General features: G+C 42.0%; 1 protein-coding gene across 2 annotated transcripts in view; it reads left to right on the plus strand.

The window, feature by feature from the left end:
- Positions 1-16,260: 16,260 nt before the first annotated feature.
- Positions 16,261-23,039, plus strand: part of VPS26C (VPS26 endosomal protein sorting factor C) — a 49,410-nt gene continuing 42,631 nt past the window's right edge. For both annotated transcript variants that reach the window (XM_069472294.1, XM_069472295.1), the window contains exon 1: positions 16,261-16,368. In XM_069472294.1, coding sequence (XP_069328395.1) covers positions 16,312-16,368 — 57 coding nt within the window. In that variant the 5' untranslated portion in view covers positions 16,261-16,311. The remainder of the gene's footprint in view (positions 16,369-23,039) is intronic.

Raw genomic sequence — 23,039 nt, forward strand, 5'->3', positions numbered from 1 at the left:
TTGGAATCCTCATCCCCCATACCTCAGAATGTGACCTTATTTGGAGGTGGGGTCTTTAGTGAGGTGATCAAGTTAAAATGAGGTCATTAGGGTGGGCCCTCATCCAATATGACTGGTGTCCTTATAAAAAATGGAAATTTGAACACAGAACTAGACATGCATGTGGGGAAAATGAGAGACACATGGAGAAGATGGCCACCCACAAGCCAAGGAGAAAGTTCTGGAATAGGTCATTCCCTCACAGCCCTCAGGAGGAACCAACCCTGCTGACGCCTTGATATTGGACTTCTGGCCTCCAGAACTGTGAGACAATAAATTTATGTTCTGTAAGCCACCAGCTTATAGTGCTTGTTATGGCGGCCCTACCAAACCAACATACCTCACTTACATTGGTTACACCATTCAATGGCTTCCTGTTGTCTACGGAAAAAAACCAAACTCTCTTTTTTAGCTGACTCGTGAAGCTCCCCCAGATACGGCCCTGCAGCCCCTTTGGCCTCCCCTCCTGCCACATTCTCTCTGCTCGCGAGCTCAAGGCTCTCTGTGGCTCGCTCTCTCACCCTCTGTGCCCTCTCAGTCCTCTCCAGGCCTTTGCACCTGCCTTTTCTCTCCCTCAATGCTCTCTCCCCTCCTCCTAGCTCACTCCTAAGTCATGTTTCGAGGTCCAGCTCTAACACCACTTCCTGCAGAAAGTCTTGGCTTCCTGCACTCTTGGCTAGTGCCCTCACATGATGTCCTTCTATCTGAGTTCAACCCTGAGACTGGGTAATTTACAAAGAATAGAACTTTATTTCAAACAGGTCTGGAGGTTGGGAAGTCCTAGAGCAAGTCGCCAATAGGTTAGGGCTCAGACTCTCTGCTTCAAAGACGGCCGCAACCTCTGGAGGGGAGGAATGCCATGTCCTCACATGTCAGAAGAGCAGAAGAGAGTGAACCCACACTCAAATGCCTTTTTGTTTTCCAGTGGCATTTGGCCCATTAGCCCCCACCTCCCAACACTGCTGCATTGGGATTGAATTCCAACACATGGATTTTGGAGGGGACACATTCAAACCACTGCACCTTCCATGTACGACGTACTCCCACAGCTCTCTGTACCTACAGGAATGCACTGCTGTCCAGAGGAGAAATTTGGGTGTAAGAGGAAATCTTTGGAGGATGGCAACATCCACCCAGAATCTATTTGTCCTGTCCAGATAGACAGGCATTTTTTAGATAATAAGTGGAGAAATCAGATGCTAGAAGGAGGAAATATCTTCAGCAACATAAGACCACATCATGTTGAAAAGAGTAGAGAGACTATGTGCTCTTTGATTCTCTTAATCAAGAGATACGTGTACCTGCAGTGGGTTAAATGGTGGCCTCCCCAGAAGTTATGTCCACTCAGAACCTGTGAATGTGACCTTATTTGGAAAAAGGATCTCTACAGGTGTAATTACGGATCTCGAGATGAGATCATCCTCAATTATCTGGGTGTATCTTAAGTCCAAAGATGAGAGTTGTCAGAAAAGAAGAAAAGTGGAGAAGACACACAGGCGAGGGGATGTGAAATGGAAGCAGAAGTTGTAGTGATGTGCCTACAGGGAACAGGATGCCAGGGATGGCTGGCAGCCACCAGAAGCCAGCACAGAGGCACAGATGGATCCTCCCTTGAGACTCCAGAAGGAATCAGCCCTGTCAACACCTTGATATTGGACTTCTGGCCCCAGAATTGTGAGAGTATAAATTTCTGTTGTTTGAAGCCAACAAATATGTGGTAATTTGAACAGCAGTTCTAGGAAAGTAATGTAGCACCCTAAATTAATTAAGGAGAAAACTGAGCTCGGCCATTGCTGGAATTAAAGCATCTCGCTGACCACCTGCACCTCCCCACTTTGGAGCCAGCGGAGGCCTGGCTAGAGGGACGCCCAGTGAGCAGCAGGGATGTCAAAACCGGAAGAGGGCCTGGGCTGGGACTCTGTTCACAAGTGGGAGCAGTGCAGTGTCTTGCGAGAGGCTAGTAAGAGGCCACCCGCCCCCAACACTCTGAAGCTCCCACATCTCCTCACACTCTACTGGAATTACTTGTTCGATCGTCTCTCCTCCCTGCTAGGCTGTAAACTACACGAGGGCAAGCCTGTATCTGTCTTGTTCCCCAGCGAGTCTTCAGGATTCAGTGCAACGTATAATTGGCACCCAGTAGATAGATTTGGGATGACCACCAAATAAGTGAGTAATATATTTTTTTACCCCTGTAAATCATATAAGTGCCTCAATTATAATTTCCACCCTCAATCTTTATTTTAAAACTTTCAAACATAGATAGGAGCTGGAAAAAAATGTGCAGTGAACAAGCACCACCCAGATTGTAGAATTAACACTTTGCCATATTTGCTGTATCATGTCTACCCATCTACCCATCGATCTTATTTGATGATGAGTTTTAAATCACAGGTGCCCTCAAGATGCCTGGTGAACATGACTGTTCAGTTTAGTAAATATCCCAGTATGGCCAACTATGAATATTCCTAAAAGTCCTATCCTTGGCACTTTGTGTTAATGCTATGATCATGTATGTTTATAACTTTAAAACTTAAACTTAAGGTGACACTACGTGGAGTTATCTAGTATTTCCTTTATTCCAGACCCTTACCTATTTTCAGTTTAGATATATATTTAGCAGAGACTGTCTAATAAAACATTTCGCCCTCAGTTTAGGATTAGTATAGAAACTACTCAGGCAAACCAAGAAGAGCTCCATGATAATGTAGGAAATAAACCATAACTGAAATGAAACAAAGGACACCTCACCTGGAGGACAAACAAGTCCCCGTGGGACAACACCTCGGGCCCCTCAGTCAGGGTTGGAGATTGAGCCCCGGTGGATCTGGGGCCAAGATGTGGAACTTCGAAAGGGCCTGTGGTGTCACCTGACACCTTCTTGCCACCTGAGCCTTCTGGAATTCCAGGAAAACCCAATAGTCTCCGAAGGAAAACAGAAGCCCAGGCTAATGAGCAGGTGGGAGTGATGGAAGAAAGAGGTTTGGTGCTGGAGGATCAGGAGAGTCCACTGCTCTCTGCGCACTGCCCTCTGCGCGCTGCCCTCTGCTGCCTTCTTCCTGCAGGGCCAGCACGTGCTCTGGGTACATAGGTGGTTCTGCAGCTGATATAGGAGCCAGAGCAGAGACCTGGCCATAGTCACTGGTCAACCGCAGTTAGCTCCACTTCCTGACACACTCTTAGGCGTTCATGCTCAATGGCAGGAAATCAAGTACATTTTGGTGATTTTCCCCATAATGATGTCTTTTAGAAAGGCTTGTCCTACTCTTTGCAGAGTTATTATAGCTTGACCCCAGAACACACATTTCCGGGGCTTGTTTTTTGGTAAGTTCAGGCTACATTTGTTATAGACTTTCTTTCAGTGGATTTGCATTTTTGAATTTGGAATGACTCCAGTGAGCAAACTCTTGGGGCGTGAAGGTCCATTCCTGATGTGTTTTAGGAAGTTTGCAGGTGGCACAGGGCATTTCCTCTAGAGTAAATGACACCTTGCCTCGTGGTGGCCAAATGGAAAGCAGACAACACTAGCAGGACAGTGGACACATGTCGCCATATGTTAATTTTACACAAGTTGCATTATTGGAAGACTGTGAGAATGAAATTAATGTAATAGATAAAATACAAGGTTTTAACATGTTTTCCTTTCCTTATTGCCTCTTTAATACCGAAACTGATTGTGATGTAGTATTCATTAATTTGCCTATTCAAGACATTTAAAATCTCTCCCCTATAAATGGTAGGAAACTTCTGTAAGAAAAAATATCCAGAAACTAGTAAATTAATCTTGTATATAACTTACTGAAAACAACTCCATCCCGAACTTGAGTCAGGAAAGCCCATACATCTGTGTTTTGCTTAAGATCATTTAAATTGGTTTCTGGCTCTTGCAGTAGAAACAATCCTAATTCTGCCCTTGTCAATAATGGGAAATATTTTAAAACTTTAATAAATACTTTAAATTTAATGGTCAATGTTTTTGAAATAATGCATATTTGTGAGAACAGCAAAGAAGAAAAAAGGTAGCCATAGTCCCAATCACCCCAGTATGGATGCTGTTAAGACTTCCGGGGCATTTCTTTTTCTACTAGGCTTTCTGCGAGATAGCTGTCTATATAGACTTACGTTGCATGTGTGCTTGTTGCCTGTTTTTCACATCTGCAATCATATGACAGATATCATCCTGTAATTTTAAAAATTTTAACACACCCATTTTCTATGTTAGAATATGGTCTTCATAACTGTATTATTTAGCTTTTGAAGTCAACTTATAGAGGTATAATGTATATAAAATAAAACACACCCACTTTATATATACAGTTTGATGAGTTTTAACAAATGGTACACCTGTGTTACCACTTCCAAAATCAAAATACAGATTATGTCCATCATGATCCTTAGTAGTCAGTCCCCCAATCACCTCTCAGGCATCCACTGATCATTTTATGTAACTATATATATATATATTTTTTTTAGAGACAGGGTCTCGCTTTGTTACCCAGGCTCCAGTGCAGTGGTATGATCATAGATCGTTCGCTACAGCCTCAAACTGCTGGGCTCAAGCGATCCTTGCACACCACAGATCCTTGAATAGCTGAAATTACAGGCTGATCTTGAACTCCTAGCCTCAAGAGATCCTCCTGCCTCAGCCTCCCAGAATGTTGGGATTACAGGCATGAACCACTGCACCCAGCCTCTTATGTCATTATTGATTAGTTTTACCTGCTTAGAACTTAATATTCCTGAAATATTAAGTATGTAGTCTTTTATGGCTAGTTTTTGCTCAACGTGTTTTTGAGATTCATCTATGTTGTTGTGTATATCAGTAGTTGTGTTCCTTGGTGGTGTTATGTAGTGTTCTATTGTATGGATATACTACAATTTGTCCATTCACCACTTGATGAACATTGGGTTTTTCCAGTTTTTGTCTATTATGAATAATGCAATTAAGAACATTCAAGTATAAGTCTTTGTATGGGCATATATTTTCATTTTCTTTGGTAAATACCTAGATGTGAACATGCTGAACCATATGGTAAGTGTATGTTTCACTTTATAAGAAACTACCGAACTGTTTTCCAAAATGGTTGTTCCATTTTGCATCTCCATCAGCAGTATATGAGAGTCCTGGTTGCATCGCATCCTTACCTACATTGAGTGTTGTCAAACTCTTAAATGTTAGTCCTTCTAATGGGCACATAGTGTATCTCAGTGTGATTTTAATTTGCATTTCCCTGATGGCTCCTGATACGACGATCTTTGAATGTGCTTATTGGCTATTCATATTTCTTCTTTTGTGAAGTGTTTACTCAAATCTTTTGAATATTTATTAATTAGATTGCCTTATTATTGATTTTCAAGAGTTTTTAATATATTATGAATACAAATCCTTGGTCAGATGTGTACTGCTAATATTTCTTCCCAGTTTGTTGCTTACCTTTTCGTTTTCTTAGTGGTGTATTTTGGATAGCAAAAGTGTAATTTATCAATTTTTTCCTTTCATAATTCATGATTTTTATGTCTTATTTAAGAATTTTTTGTCTTCCCCAACGTTAGGAATATTTTCTCATACGTATTCTCTTAGAAACTTTAGTTTTTAGGTCTATGATCTATTTGAAGTTAATTTTTGTATATGGTGTGAGGTAACAGTGGGGTTCATTTTTTTCCATACGGATATCTAGTTGTTCCAGCACCGTTTGTTGAAAAGGCTTCCCTCTCCCCATGAAATTGCCTTGGCACCTTTGAAAATCATATATGATTTTTGTTGACCATGTATGTATGGATGTATTTCTGGACTCTCTAATCTGTTCCACTGAATTATTTGTCTGTCTTTATACATTGATCATTGTTGTACACTAGGTCTTGAAGTCAGGCAGTATAAATCCTACAACTTTGCTCTTTTTTCAAAATTATGTTGCGCCAGGCATGGTGGCTCATGCCTATAATCCTAGCACTTTGGGAGTCCAATGTGGGAGGATCACTTGCCGTCAGGAGTTTGAGATAAGCCTGACCAAGAGTGAAACCCTGTCTCTACAAAATATAGAAAAATTATCCAGGCATGGTGGCATACACCTGTAGTCCCAACTACTTAGGAGGCTGAGGCAGGAGGATCTCTTGAGCCCAGGAATCAGAGGTTGCAGTGAGCTATAATGACACCACTGCACTCCAGCTCTGGTGACAGAGCAAGACCCTGTCTCAAAAATGAATAAATAAATAAATATTATGTTGGCTATTCTAGGCCCTTTGCATTATCATATAGAGTTTTAAGTTACTTTGTTAATTTTTTTTTATTCAAAAAAGGCTGCTGGGGCTATTTAATGGAATTGCCTTGAATGGGAGAATAGGCATCTTAAGTCTTGTACTTCATAAACATGGAATGGTTCTCCATTTATTAGGCCTTCTTTCCTTTTTTTTTTTTCAGCATAACCCTGTGTTTAGTGATTACATAATATTTGAAAGTGTAATTTATCAAAGCATGTCCATTTTTGTCAATTAGCTTGTCTGATTTCTCATTATTAATAATTTTCTGTGAATACCATGGTGTTTAAAGACTTTTTTCCCCAAATTTAGGATTATTTTTATATAGATTCCCAACAGTAAAATTACTAGGCGAAAGAATATAAACATTTCAAAGGCTTTGGTACACATTGCCAAATTTCTTTCTACCTGTGTTGTGCCATTCACATTGCTGTCATCAGTGAATGAAGATGCCTGTCTCACCACATATCTGCCAATATTGGGTATTTTTGCTAATTTAATTGGTGAAATGAAAGATTATTACTCAAATTTCTTTGTTTTTTATTAAAACTGAAAATTTTCCCATATGTCTGCTAACTACTTGATTTCCTCTCTGTCAAATTGTTATTCATGTGCTGTGTCCTAGAGTTCTTCTTATAGATTTGAATGTTGTCCACTCTGGTCATCAAGACCTCCAGTGATCTTCTCCCTTCTATAATTCCCTCCCCTTTGAGTAAGGTTGGAAGCTGTGAATATGATGAAATATCACTCCCAAGATTATATTACATTTTTTGGCATGGTCAACTTTAAAATAGGGATATTTTTCAGGTGGGCCTAATCTAACATCATAAGCCCTTAGCTTTCTCTGGCTCTGGCTGGTAGCAGAAAGGAAGGCAGAAAGGGAAGTTAGAAATTGAAAGCACAGGAAGGATTTGATGTGCTGTTGCTGGCTTTGATGATGGAGGGACCTGGATCTAGGACCAGAGAGAGGTCTTTAAAAGCTGAGAGTGGTCCCTGCTGACAGCTAGCAAGGGAGCATGACAAGGAATTGAATTCTGCCAATTACCTGAATGAGCTTGGAAGTGGATGCTTCCCCAGAGCCCCCAGATAACAGCCCAGCCTGGCAGGCACCTTGATTTCAACCTTGTGTGACCCCAAGCAGAGAACCCAGTTACGCCCACCCAGACTTATGAGGGACAGAACTATGAGCTAATCAATGGGTGTTGTTTCAAGTCTCTAAGTTTGTGGTAATTTGTTATACAACTATAGAAAATTAATACACCCCCCTGTGACCAAGATACGATCTTTTCATGTCTTATTTGGTGCATATATTTCCCTTTATGCGCTATTCTTTTTTATTATGGATTTTCCCCTTCATATAAAGTTTTGTATGTATTAAACTGGCTGTTTTTTCCCCTTTGTGATATGTTTCTATCAGTCTCCAGTTAGAAAGTCTTTCTACCTCTACCCCCACCCCATTGAAGTTTTAACAATTCAATTATATTTTCTGTGTGTGGTTTAAGTTTTAAAATTAAAATTGTTTTTTTTTAAATTAACTAAAATGTTCCAAAGTCAAAAATCTATGACATGGCACATTCAGAGAATCTAGCTTCTGTGCCCATCCACCCTGCTCTGTCTTTCCTTCTTAGGTAATCACTGGACTTGGTCCTCAAAACTTAGTGGCTAGAACAATAGCCATTTTATTATTTTTCACAATTCTGTTGGTTGCCTGCAGCTCGGCTGAGTGATTCTTTTGCTGGTCTCTCAAACAAATCACTTTATGTCATTTCTGTGGCTGCAGTTCTGTGGCAGTGGGGGTGGAAATTCCAAGACGGCTGCATTCACATGTTGGGTCCTGGTGGACCTGGCAGGAAGGCCAATCTCGGTGGGGACAGTGGGGGAGCTGGGCCTTTCTCTCTCTCCCTCCTCTCTTATCCCACCTTCCTCTCTCCATATTGTTTAGGGCCTCTCCGTCTCCTTGGGGACCCTCAACATAGCCTCTCCATTAGGGCTGCTGGGCTCCGTGCATGGTGCTTAGAGCTCCCGACATGCAAAAGGAGAAGACGCAGGCCTTTTGAAGGCTTAGTCTCAGAACCCCTTCCCGCCCCATTTGCTCATCTCTTGTTGGGACTTGTTCCGGCTATACTTGCTTATTTATTATTCCAAATAAACTTTATGATCAACCTGCTTAGCTCTGGAAATAAATGGTGTAATATATTTTGATTAGTATTGTTGTAAATTTATAAATTAAGTAGGAGAGAATTAACACTTTTGTGATGTTACACCTTCTTAGGCAAGAGCATAGGATGTATTTCCTTCTGTTCAAATCTAATGTTATGTCTTGTACAAGACATAATAGTTCTTCTCATATAGGTTTTTCACATTTCCGACTACGTCTATGCTTTAACTTGTTTTATTATTTCCTGAACTCTTTAATCCAACTAGGTCTATTCTCCTCTCTCTCTCTCTCTCTCTCTCTAATTTATGGTGTGATACCAAAATCTAAATGAATTTTTCTGCTAAATATCAAGCTATTTAGTCTAATGTCATTTACTGAGTAATCCACTGTCCTTTATAGATTTGTGATGCCTCTTTTATCATATATTAAAATCTTATATACAACTTAAATATACACCATAAAAAAATAAAATAAAATCTTATACACTAACATGTTGGGATCTGTTCTGAACTACCTACCTGTCCTGTACAATTACTCTTGTGCCGATTGAGGCTGCTTTAATTCTTACAGCTTTACTGTGTTGTGTGCCTCATAAGAATCTTTCCCTTACAATTAACTTTTGAAAAATATATATCATTTTTAAACATTCCTTTATTTTTTCAGAAGAATTTTAACATAATTTCATTAAATTTCCTCATGAAAAATTGTTTTGGGCTATGGAGAGTAATTAATTAGACCTAAAAATTACTTTTATACAACTGGACATTTAAAATATTTAATTTTCTATTCCGAAATACTGTAAATCTCTCAGTTTTTCATATTTTATATTTCTTAATTCAGCCTTATAGCTTTATTCATGTAACTGAAACATATATCACATCCAAATTACTCCAAGTATTTTATATTTTTATTGCTATTGAGAATCTACTCCCTAGCTTCATTTTATTTTCTAACTGGTTATTGCTGTTAAATAGAAATGCCTATTGATTTCTGTATGTGTAGCTGTTTTGAAATTTACAGGCACAACACATAAATGGCCAAGAAAGTATTAATAATAACAGTCTTCATTTCTCTATAAATTAACCCAGTTTAGCTCCCCAGAAACATCTCTGCTGAGGATGGGGGTGGAGAATCAATCTCACTATTCCGTTGGAACTCAGTTGATAGTGTTTTAGAATTCTCTTTTCACATCCCCATTCTCCTCCCCTTCCCCCTGACGTATTCTACCTGGTATGGAAAGAGAGGCATATGGTTCAAAACCGCCAGCACCTTGGGTGTCTGCCAATGTCCCAGCTGGAGTAATTTGCGATCCCATCTCTCCACACAGGCAGAGACACGCTAGAGGGCTTGCTAGAGTGAGCCTGAGCTCCCCACTGGCTGGCCCAGCCCACGCTTCACTCTTGCATATTCTTCTAAGCCCCTGGTCCTTCTGTCCCTCAAGCTGAGTTTTCCATAGCCCTACCCATCCATCTCCATCCCTAACCTGGATACTGACTCTAAGGGTGACAGTCGGCCAGACCCCACCCTGTGATCTGCTCCTGCTCCCCTCTCCTTCCACAGCCCTTCCTCTAGACCAGCCATGTCCCACATCTGTGGGAAAGTGCCCCTCATCACAGTGTGTGACTCAGGGTATACATTGGATGGAGGAAGAATTTAGGGGCACCTACTGGGAATTACAAGGAATTAAAAAACACTTCAGCTTAATATTTCAAAAATATTATCCTACTGTGTATATTTATCTTCTCTCCTTCTATTGTGGAATTCAAGCATACGCAAAGGCAGGGCCAATAAAGCCCTTCCTCCTTTTCTTCTTCCTCCTCTTCCTAGAGCTATTTTGAAGCAGATCCCAGATATCATATCATTTCACTCTGGCCAGATTTCCAAACTCTTTCTAATAATTTTTCAGATGATTCTTTCTTTGGCTGTATCCTATAGGTTTTGGCCTGAAGCATTCACACTTTGTTAGTTTAGTTTTAGTTGGTTATTGGTTTTTGTTTTTTGTGTGTGTTAGCTTTTTTTGTTTTGTTCTTTTGAGACAGAGTCTTGCTCTGTCGCTCAGGCTAGAATGCAGTGGTGTCATCATAGCTCACTGCATCCTACAACTGCTGGGCTCAAGTGATCCTCCTGCCTCAGCCTCCCAAGTAGCTGGGACTATAGGTGTAGTAGAGACGGAGTCTCTCTCTTGTTCAGGCTGAATTTGAACTCCTGACCTCAAGCAATCCTCCTGCCTCGGCCTCCAGAGTGCTGGGATTACAGGTATGAGCCACTGTGCCTGGCAGTTATTGTATTTTATTTGTTCCTTGACCTAATATATTTGGGAAAGCATGTCTTAATTGCCAAGTGATTAAAGTTTTGGTAGTTAAGTTATCTGGAACATACTAAGTTAACTGAATTTGAGATTTTCTTTATGGCCTAGTATGCAATTGTCTCAGTCTGTTTGGCTGCTATAACAAAATACCACAGATTGGGTAATTTATAAATAACAGAAGTTTATTTCTCACAGTTCTGGAGGCTAGAAAGTTCAAGATCAAGGCTCCAGCAGGTTCTTTGTCAAATAAGGGACTGGTTTCTGTTTCCAAGATGGAACCTTGAATGCTGCATTCTCTGGAGGGGACGAACACTGTGTCCTCACTTGGAGCAAGGGACAGAAGAGCAAAAGGACTAGCTAGCTCCTTTCAATCCCTTTTATAAGATACCAATCCCAACCATGAGGATGGAGCGTGATTTATAAGCAAGCATGCCTCTAAATGCACCACAGACACTTGAAAGGTGAATTCGCTGTGATTCTGTCTTTCTTACTAATTGTACTTCTTATTTTGTTAAAGTTCTCTTGTCTTTCTTTTTATCAGCTCAATCTCTGATAGACTGTGCTAAAATCTCTTACCAACTGTCTGTCCTTTTATCATTAGATGGCTGATGTTTTTGTTGTATATATTTTATTGTGATATGTTCTGGGTTAAAGTGTGTTCCTGCCAAATTCAAGCCCTAACCTTTAGTACTTGAGAATGTGACTGTATTTGGAAATAAGGACTCTGCAGAGGTAAGCAAGTTTTAAAAGGTCATTAGTGTGGGCCCCTAATCCAATAGGACTGGTGTGTTTACAGAAAGGGAAAGTCTGGAATCAGACACTCATGCAGAGAGAACACCATGTGAACGTGAAGACATGTCAAAAAAGACTTTGTACAGAGACACAGGGAGAAGACGGCAGTCTACAAGCCAAGGAGAGAGACCTGGAACAGACCAGGTCCTCACAATCCTTAGAAGAAACCAACCCTGCTAACATCTTGATTTTGAAGGGGTAGCCTCCTGAAGTGTGACAGAATAAATTTCTGTTGTTTTAAGTCACCCAGTTTATAGTACTTTGTTATGGAAATCCTGCCAAACTAAAACACTGTGTTATTCTGCAATGGTTTTAATATTGTATCTTCGCTATCTGTTGACACAATGACCTTCTATTCCCTTCTGTCAGATTGCCTTTGACTACAACATTGCACCCCTTCTTGATTTTCATATTTGGTTGGCAGTCTTTTGCCCAGTCTTTTAATTAAGATCTCATGAGCCCCCCTGTTATACATTCAGGCATTTGTTGTGTGCACATATATGTAGCACGTTTGATCCGTGATTGCCTATGTGAGCTTTAGAGTCAGAATAGGTGGCTGCCACTTATTTGCTACATGGCCTTGGGCAAGTACATTAATCTTTCTGTGCCTAAGTTTTTCCCTGTTGTAAGTTGAGGTGATAGTGATTGTTCTATAGCATACAATTGTTACGAGAGGCTAAGTCACGAGGCCAGTGTAGCAGGATTATTCCAGGTTGGATTGCCAGAGAGCAGACTATGAGATGGAGGTTTAATGTGCAGGAAGTTTATTGGGGGTGATCTCTGGATGAACAAGTGCAGAGGAGTGGGGTGTAAGAAGCAGGATTGGGCAGAGGAAGAAGTTGAACAGTAATGGAATCACAACAAAGGCTCCCCATTCGATGGGGAACATGGCGGTATAAAATATGTCCACAAGTTCATTGGCTCTCCCTTCCAAATGTAGAGCCCTTCCCCTGACTGTAGGCTGGATTTATTGACTCTTTTCTAATGAAAAGAAGAAAAGTAGCTGGGAGACTTCAGAGACTAGGCCATACAAGGTGTTGCAGTCCCCTGCTCACTCTCTTGGATTGCTGGTCTGGGTGAAGTTAGTTGCCACATTGAGAGGACTCTCAAGTGAGTGCTCCTGACATCAGCCACGTGAAGGAGCCATCTTGGAAGTGGATCTTCTAGCCTAAGTCCAGCCTTCAGGTGACTATGTCTCTGTCCAACATCTTTTTTTTTTTTTTCCTAGACAGAGTCTCACTCTGTTGCCCAGGCTAGAGTGCCATGGGGTCAGCCTAGCTCACAGCAACCTCAAACTCCTGGGCTCAAGCGATCCTCCCGCCTCAGCCTCCCAAGTAGCCGGGACTACAGGCGCTCATCACCACGCCTGGCTAATTTTTTCTATTTTTAGTAGAGACAGGGTCTCACTCTTGCTCAGGCTGGTCTTGAACTCCTGAACTCAAGGGATCTTCCCGCCTCAGCCTCCCAGAGTGCTAGGATTAGAGGCGTGAGCCACCACGCCCGGCTATCCAACATCTTGACTGTAACTACCTGAGGCTTTGAACAAGAACTACTTAGTTAAGCCCCTCCTGAGTTCTTTGGCCCACAGACACTATGAGATAATGTGTATTGTTTTAAACTACTAAATGTTGGGGTAATTTGCTACATAGAGATATATAACTAATACCGGGAGCTTTGGAGCTGGAATGGCCGTTCAGATTTGTCCTAAACTAGGGCAAGGGAGAGGGGCCTTTACATTCTAAATCGATTAGTCATTCGGTGTGGGCTGCCCCTGAGAAGGAGGCATAACCTTAGGCAAGGCAGTTTTCTTCAGCTAAGGGGAAGTTTTGAAGAGTGACTTAGCTGCGAGCTGTTGAGACCAATAGTCAGAAAACCACAGCACCCACTCAAGGAGGTACAGTGGGACCTCTCCTGTTGTCCCAGAATTGGCAGAAGGCTCACAACTGAAAAACAGGTATAGTACTCCATCGTCTAATGAAAGATGCCTACAATTGGGGCCAGACATTGTCCCCAGGGATTAACAGAAAGCTGCAGATCTAGTCCGGCTTCCACCAAATACTTCCCCAATCTTCTCCCTCCCAGTCTACACAGAAGGCAGGGAAAGGAAAGGAGGCAGTCAGTCTTTTGGCGAGTACGGTGTTTCTGGTGGGAAGCGATGTAGGGGCGGGTGGCTGTACGATAATCTCTCCTAGCTATCAGGGGCTGACTGGAAGGGGAGGCTGGTATTCCATTTATTGCTTGCAGATCTGTTTTGTCAGCATTCTTGCTGATTTATCCCTGTCTGTATTTCAAGAGGGAATGAAAAGACTGAAGAGAGAAGGCAGGGGAGAGAAGAGAGGTCATGGGGTAGCCTTCAGTCCGCCCTTTTGTGTGCAATGGGGTGTATTTCTCATGGGGCAAGTAGACCATGTGGAATATAAATAGTCCTGAGCTGTCATGCTGGAACCTCACCTAAGAGACTTAGTGTACTGCCGAGTGCTGCCAGTGAGGAGATGGAAAAGATCAAGCTGGAGACAGATCCCCCACAGAACTGTACTAAGCAAGAAGGCCCCACTAAGCCTTCCCATCTGTGACCCATGAAAGGAGTTTCAAGCAACGGCCAGTGATCCAGAGAAGTGGGAATCAGAAAACTCCAGCAGTGGCCAGTTAAGAGACACTTGCCTCATATCCTCTCTTCTTCCTTGTTTCAACACAGAAGCCAGGCTGTGAAGAGAGATGCTGAGGAAGTGTCTGAGAGCCAGAACCACAACTTGCAACTTCCCACCCTCACTAAGGATCTAGGGTTCAACTCAATTCATGAGATTGACACTTTAATGTGGTCTGATTTTTAGTAACTGAAATGGACCAGAAAGTTAAGGTATCCACCCAAGGTGTGGTTGAGGGATGGAAGATTAAAAAGGGCAGCTATGGGAGAAAAATGTTTTACGTTCAGAAGCCGTCACATGGAGAGGGATAAATAAACTGATTACACAGGTAACTGCTAGAACCAGAGCTCTTCACACTGCACTGGTATTCCATAAAAATTCTGGAATATTTTACCTTACAAAGATGAGTAAAATATGACACACTCATCCTCAAGCACCAAGAAGTGCTCTTTTACAAAATAAGTATAAAGCAGGTTTACTGGAGCAAACACGTATAGAATGTGGACACATATGTTTCTTTTCCTGTTTCCCTGCATTGTCTACTGAGATTTGATTTTTTACCAGTTGAAAATGATGGTAAAGCAAAGAGGGATACAGTTCTCGAATTCAAATAGACTAGACTGTGATTAAGTCCCTAATGGATTGCTCTAGAATTGCAAAGTTTGAGTTGCCAGGAAAATATTCAAGATAGAGACCAAAGCCCTGAGGGCAGACAGGAGCTGAAAACTGAGACCTGAATATTTGGAAATATCACATTTATCAACCTTCAAAAGCAATTGTAGCTGTAGTACCATCACTGCTGGTGTATAGAACACTTAAATTCTCAAGAGGGAGGCATTCGTGACATTAATTCATGAAACCATTTTATAGAAAATTTCTGATGTCATCCCCAAAGTAATGCACTTGTAAAAAACAAGTATCGGAATCAAGGAATTTAAACAAGCATTTCACCGCATTATTTGATTAAATCGTTTACCGAAATAATGGAATTTGACCTTCTGCTTATTGGAAAAGTCCTCATTTAAAAGATTTACAAAGATTTTATTTCAATAAACGTAGTATGTTGCCTAACACCGCATTGCCTGCCTTGCCTGGAGGAAGTACCCCGCCCCGCCAAACCACAATATGTATCTTGAGTCTACTTCAGTCAGTTGTTGCTGGGAATAAGGATAGGCAGATCCACAGTCTTGCATTGCCAACCAATCTCGGGCCCCGGGTCCCGCGAGCCGTGCCTTCCCACGTCCGGGAGCAGGGGAGCGCGCGGCCGGCGGCAGGGCGCGCAGCTCTGAATGTGACACCCGGTTCCAGGACACGCGCCTGGGGAATACCCACAAGCCCGCGCGGCCCCGCGGAGCCCGTCTGGCGGCCGCCCCAGCGCCCGGCCCGCAGCAGGGCGAGGTCACCCGGCGCTGCCCGAGACCTTGGCCCCAGGCCCGGCGGGAGCGTGGCGGGGAAGCCGGGCCGCCCGCCAATCAGCGCCCTGCAGGCCGGGAGCGCTGGGGCCGCGCCCCTGGGGGCGAGCCGAACGATTCCCGCGGGAAGGGCGGGGAGCGACACCGTCTGCTCACAAGCCCAGGGAAGAAGTAGGGGATGGCTAGAGTTGAAGAGACGAAGGAGATCTGGGGACGGAATGCATTTCCTAGTTATAACCTCCCGAAAGCCAACTCCATACGGCAACCCCGCGCCGCAGAGCCTGACGCGGCCTGACAATATCAGCATGAGACGGGTCCGCAAGACAGCCTCGACCCCGCCCTCTGCCGCGAGGCACGCCGGGAGAGCCGAGAGTTTCCCCCCACCCCGACCCCCGCACTAAGCCAGGCAGAAGAGCACTTCCGGCGTAATACTGTCCTCACGGAAGGGGTTGGGCTAGTATGGTCCCGCCCCCCAGGCGCGGCTGGGCGGGGTGAAGGGTGACAGCCCCTCTGCCCGCGCAAAGGTCCGCTCCTGCGCCGGAAGGAGGAAGGGGGGAGCGTACGCCCTCTCGGAGCTGGGGAGTCGGTCGGACGTAGGTGCCAGGTCACGTGACACTACTGTCAGGGTGGCGGGGCGGTACCGCCCCCGTTCCGTTTCCATCACGCGCTGCCGGAAGTGGTGACTGCTGCGGAGAATTTGAGATGGGGACCTCCCTCGACATCAAGATTAAAAGAGCGAATAAGGTTTATCACGCCGGGGTAAGTGGGGGTGGGCCGGCCTGCAGGTTCTGGGGTCTCCAGCGCCCCGCGCACGTCGGAGTACCCGTGGGCGGGGCAGGGGCGCGCCGCCAGGTGCGTCCCCGCCAGGTGCATCTTCACCAGGTGCGTCCCGCGCGAGGCCGGCTGTCCTGCTTGGGGCACCCGGAGGAGGCGCCGCCGTGTCTGCGGTGCGAGCAGGGGCCAGCGCCTGGCGCCGGGGCTGCAGGTTCGACTGTCTGGCCCCTTGAACATGCCGCTCATATGGGGCCCCCAGGCTTGAGATTGCAGTGATCCCTGAGGGCGGAGGAGCCCGAAGACCAAACTCCCCTTTCCCTCTCTCCTAAAGTGACCGCAAAGGTCTAATGAACGAAAGGCAAAATTAACACTGAAAACGGAAATGTGTACATCTGGCGGCAGCATACTTAAGGTGGTGGTCACTTCTAACAACATACTACAAAAGTTACTCATTTTTCTGGTTTTATTCTTTGAATAACATACAGAAGGTATGGCATATTAAAACACAAGTGTAAAAAAATAAAATCTTAATTATGCCATTGTTTTGTGCTATTGGCCAGTCATTTAACCTTCTTGGGCCTCAGTGTCCTTATTTGTAAAATGAGCGTGTTGTAAATAAGGTTCCTCTAATTCAGGGAATCTTAACCCTTACTTTATATCAGAGTCAATCACCCTGGGGAATTTAAAAATAAGATTGCCCGGGTTCCACCCCCAGGATATGGGTGAGTCTCACGTGCATCTAGGGTTGAAATCACAGCTCCAGTGCTCTGTGGAATAAAATTGATAGCAGTGGTTGGTCACATCTGTGCATAACGATCTTAAAAGGGATAGAATACCAGACAAAGATCTTGAGTGGATGCTAAAACTTTGGAGGAAAAGACAATTGGGGACACCTGATGTTTACACAGATTTAAATGGTCACCCCCCCACATTATTAATTACTAAGGGAATAAGCTAGCTAACTTTAAAATGGAGTAATCTGGTAGTCACCACCATAACCAAGACCAATAATGAACACTTTACCATCCCCACTAGTGAGACTGACATTTTATACCCCCTGGCATGATGCACTAAGGACACAACTCATCTGTGCAGTAATTCCTGCCAAAATGTTTAATCCAGACTGATTCATAAGGAAACAATCAGGCATATCCTGATTGAGGGACATTCTGTAAAACAATTGGGCTGGATTCTCCAAAAATGTCAATGTCATGAAAAAATAAAGGCTAGAAAATTTTTCTAGATTAAAAAGGACTAAAGAGACAGGAGAACCAAGTATAATGCATAATTTTTGATTAAAAAAATTTGAATATGGACTATATATTTAATAGTTTTGTATTGGTGTTGAATTTCATGAGTGTGATATTTGAATTTTGGTTACGTGGGAGAATATTCCATATACTAAAGTATTTTGGAGCAAAGTGTCCAGCCCTAAGTTGTGTATGTGCATATGTTCATACATGTATTTGTATGGTAGAAAGAAAGAAAATGCAGCAAAATATTAATAATTGCTGAATGTAATTGAAAGCTACATAGGTCTCCTTTGTATTTTTTTAATAACAGCTTTGTAGAGGTATAATTAAAAGACCATAAAATTCACCCTTTTAAAGTGTGCACTTCAGTAGTTTTTAGTATACAGAGTTGTATATCCATCACTGCTATCTAATTTTAGAATATTTTCATTACCTCAAAAAGAAACCCTGAACCTACTAGCAGTCACTACTCATTCCCCCTCCCTCCCAATCCCTGGCAATCACAAATCTACTTTGTCTCTATGGATTTGCCTATTCTAGAGATTTCATATAAATGGAATCATTTAATATGTGGCCTTTTGTGACTGGGTTCTCTTCACCTAGAATGTTTTCAATGTTCTTGCATGTTGTAGCATGTGTCAGTTCCTCATATTCCATTGAATGGATAGAACACATTTTGTTTAACCTTTCATCTGTTGATGGACATTGCAATTATTTCTACCTTTTGGCTATTAAGAATAATGCTAATATGAACATTCTAGTACAAGTTTTTGTGTGAGCAAATGTTTTCATTTCTCTTTGGTGTATATACTGAGGTGTGGATTTTGCTGGGTAACTTTATGTTTAACTTTTGGAGGAACTGCCAAACTTTTCCATGATGCCTGCACCCCTTCACAGTCCACCAGCAGCATTTGAGGGTTCTAACTTCTTCACTACTGTGTATTCTCATAACTTTTCTGGAGCTTGGAACATTTCAGAATAAGAATGGGGGGACAATGACAGGAGAGTATACACATTTAACTTTAGTTCTTGTTTTATTAAAAAGTTAGCACATTCTATTCAGAGATTTTACTCCAGCTGAGATGTTTTCTGTGGTTTTAAATATGGCACAAGTAATGAAAAGTACATTTAGAAAAGATGGAAGAAATGGAATTGTAACGTGGCCCCAGCGGAAGTCATGCACAGCCAGGGCCACTCCTCATGGATGGTGGAGTTGAAGATGGTGTCAGCTGTGTCCATCGAGAGCACATCTCTTGTGCTAGTATCAGGAACAGAATCTGCAGTTGTTGGCTGAAGGCGGTGTCTCTCAATTTTCAGTCACTTTTTACGCTTAAATACATTTTAAAAGGAGACCTTATCTGATGATTGTAAAAGAAAAACTAGTATAAGTTCTATTAAGTAGATGGTTGCTATATTTTTTTTTAAGGCAAAAAAAGAGAAAAAGTTATTAAATCAATAAATCTAATCAATTGATTCAAATCTGTATGTGGGCATGTGTGCTTGTGACTCATGAGCTGGACTCCATGATCTGGGATTTGGGACAGGTGGAGTAGGCAGCCAGCACTGTCATGGCGCCAGGTAGCAAGACCCTCGCTGGCTGGTCCCCAGTTAGCTCTCAGTACCTGAGACAGTGCATACAATTGTAGTTTGCACCATGGTTGTAGGAGGGGTGGCTTCTCTCCCACTGTCCCCACCCTCAGCTGGCTATAGGTGACACTAATGGCATGCAGATTTTGTATTTTCTCTGTGTATCTCAATGGCTTTGGTAAAGATTCAGTTACTAAAGATTTGACTTATCCATAGACCTGGCAGATCACAGTGCCTGTAATTCTCATGGTTTGCTTCAGGTGGCTGCCACCTATTTTAGCCTGGTCCTAAGCAGTACTATCACTTGCTTGAGGTCATAAGTGATTGTCACTTAAGTGAAACATATCTGTCCATGTAAGCACATAAAGCAAGCTTGTGTTCCAGCAGAGGCACTGGGGTAGGGTTTGACAGGCAGGCAGCACCACTCTCATCACTCTAGGAAACTGAGGCCTACCCAGGTTGAATTTCATCACCCAACTAATGATAGAGCCTGGGTTCCAACTCAGTCAGATTTCAAAGCATGTCCATTGAACACTCTATTATACTGCCTCTCTAAGACTGCCCATTTTTATGCAAAATGGAGGAATTTGTAACATAGAAATGGTTGTTATTCATTTCCTAGGAGTGCTGTGAATAACATTGTGATATTTCAATAAAAGACTGATATGACTTCCACTTTGAATATATGCTGATTCTATGACTGTGCTTTTCGGTCTCTTAGTTGTTGTAGAAGCATTTGGAAACGGCTTTGATTCTGTGGACACCGGAGAAACCTGTTATACTTGGGTTTAAAATTGATATATGGGTTTTTCCTAGAAAAAAATGATCACTGACAAAATGATTTTTAAAAAGTTCATAGTTGAAGCATTAAAAAAATAAATGTAATGAATGCCATGTTAAAATTTTAACATCCTACAAAGGAGGTAAAGGGAAGAGTTAAGTCTTCTTCCTTTGCAAGCCCCTGTCCTGTCCTGGAGGTATCCACTGGTGTGTGTGCTATTCCAGACACACATGTGCACACACACACAAACTTATTCTTGCTTAATAGTGTATCTTGGATACCTTTCATATCACCACATTTCCATTAATCCCATTCTTTTTTAGATTGTTATTTTCATCAATCAATTCATTCAACCAGTGTTTGTTGATCTCATGAGGTTACAGGTCAGTAGAGATAGGTAAATATGGAAAATAAAATGCTTCAATAGGAGCATCTGTGGTGTATGAGGGAGCACAAAGGTGGAGTGTAGGCATTTTGGGGAGGAGAAGGGAAAGCTGGGGACCCTTCTGGAGCTTCAAAAACCGTTAGACCATGGTCTCCTTGCCCACTGTGCACGGTGGTTCCAGGCAGGAGGAACAGACAGTGTGAGCCAAGTGAACAAGAATGTGTAGGCATTTGGGAAGCAATATGAGTCCAGAAAAGGTTTCTTTTCCTCTATTCCTCAAGCTTTTACAGTCGCTCATCCTCCTCTAATTTGGCAGTAACGGCATATTTTCAATCAGAGACGTGGCTTTATCTTTCCAAAATATGTCTTTTGTTTTCTTTCGGTTCTTTTTTTTTTTTAACTTCATAAGTTGATTGTATAGCTTATTAAATTGTAGCTTCTTTTTTAAAAATGCAGACATTTTCCATTAAGTATTACTTTAGTTGCATCCCTTAAGTTTTTTGTTTTTAATAGATGAGTGAATTATTATAAAGCAAACACCCTTGTAACCCCACCCAGGTCCTGCTGGAGAGGATCAGGGGACCAGGAGAGAGAGAGAGTGAGAGATATTGGAATAAGTAGAGTCACCCTGTTTAGATTATGGCAGAAGACACTGCTCCAAAGAACCCTGATGAATTTTGATGTTTTAGTAGCCTCGTGCTCTGTGGGGATGTGAGGAGACCCTATGATAATGCTCCTCTGCCATGTCCCAAAATGTGTCCCGCGAGATTTGATTTGTAGTACATTTATCATTATACAACTTAAATATCTTCTAATTTCCATTATGATTTTTTTGACATGAGTTATTTAGAAATTTGTGCTTCAGTTTCTATTAGAACAACTCATTCACCCATTGGCTTACAGTAATTCCTAATTTTACTATTTACATTTTAGAAAATTCCTTACGAGCAGAATTACGAAAAGAGTAACTTTAACAAGAAAGTGGTGAGATTATGATGGAGTAGAGGAATGTCAGGTCTAATTATCAGGAAAAGACAGAATAACATGGGAATGTTTTCTGCAACTCAGTAGTAATGGTAATAGTTTATAAACATGTATATACCTCTTTCATTGTACTGAATACCTTCTTAATCAAATTTTATAATAAATTTGTTTTATGAGTCTACTCAATTAAAATATTTTGTTTTGTTTGTATTTGTATTCCTAGGCCTGGAAGTACTTGCCACTTAATAGGTGCTCAAAAACTGTTTATTAAATGATGAGTTCATAAGACTAACAGTTTTTTTAAATGCATTGATTAGAAAGGAGAAACTGTGATCTTACAGGCACATTGCAGGTTTTGCTTTGTAATTATGAATAATCTAGATATTCTAAACAGATGTTGGTAAGATTCATTCTTATTTGACATAGCCCAAAAGCTGCACGTTGAACTCCCCATTACTTGCATTTGTTTTAGAATAGTCATTTTTAAGAGAATGATTCAAATAAATATGTAAGTAGAGATTTCAGAATTCCTCTACATATGGTTTTCTCTCAAACTCAGGAATAGAAAATAATAGAAAATTGTCCAAAGTTTGATCCTCCAGGGCATTTGTCCCATTGCACGTTGCTCGGCGTGAACATAGACCCTCTGTTAGGGTTTGAGTATTGTTGTCATTGCCACCTTCTCCCTAAGAATCCTTTCCATTAAGTCTAGGAACTTCACTTCTGTTTCCAAAGCCCCATGTGTGGTGTGACACAATCAGGAATGTGTGATAAAAATTCCCTGATTCCATATTTCCAGCAGAAGTTTTAATTTTCCATGGGAACACTTAACTAATATTGTTTTAAAATAACGTACACTAGTATAGCCCTTTCCAGCTCACAGAGTGCTTTAATCCTCACAAATACTATGAAGAGGTGGTGATTTCCCATTTTGTGATTGAGAGGACTGAGGCTCAGAGAATTCAGGGACGTGCCAAGGGCACCCATAAGAACAAATATTTGAACTTGCATCTTTTTATTCCCAAGTCCAGGAACTGTGTGCATTCTCTGGCTCTTAATTCATGTCTATAGGATGGAAAAGATACCTACTCAAAGTTTGTGTTTTGAGGATTAAATGAGATAATGTTTTAAGATACTTATCTTAGCTTCTGAACCCTAGTAGGGCTCAAATGGTAGGTGGTGGCATTGCCAGGCTTTCCCCACACCCTCAGAACTGCCTTCATCTGCCACAGTGTTAATCACGTTGCTAGTACACCCTATAAATGGCATAATGAGTGCTTGTCAGTGCTTTAGAGATTGTGAGATACTTGTTCACTGTCAGCTTGGAGAAGGGAGGGTCAGTGACCGAGGAGAACATACAGAGGTTACAGCATTTTTGGTCCTGAGAGCTGAGTGTAATTTGCTATCGTCGTGCACGTTGCTTGGTGTGGTAGATGTGTTCTTGATCCAAAAGTTGGACTCATGCATCTCGTAAACTACTTTATGTCTTCAGTGCAGTAGGGGAGTGTATTGGTTAGAAGAACCCTGCAGTAAATCTTTCTATAATGTAAATATAATTCATTTGTTTTTATAAATTCAGAATGTTTTACATTCTTAAGTCCTGGTACACGTACTCATGAAAATGGTTAGGAAAAACATAAATAGGAGATTTACTCCCCAGCATAGC

This window comes from Eulemur rufifrons, chromosome 7 (genome assembly GCF_041146395.1).
Source record: "Eulemur rufifrons isolate Redbay chromosome 7, OSU_ERuf_1, whole genome shotgun sequence".
NCBI lineage: Eukaryota > Metazoa > Chordata > Mammalia > Primates > Lemuridae > Eulemur > Eulemur rufifrons.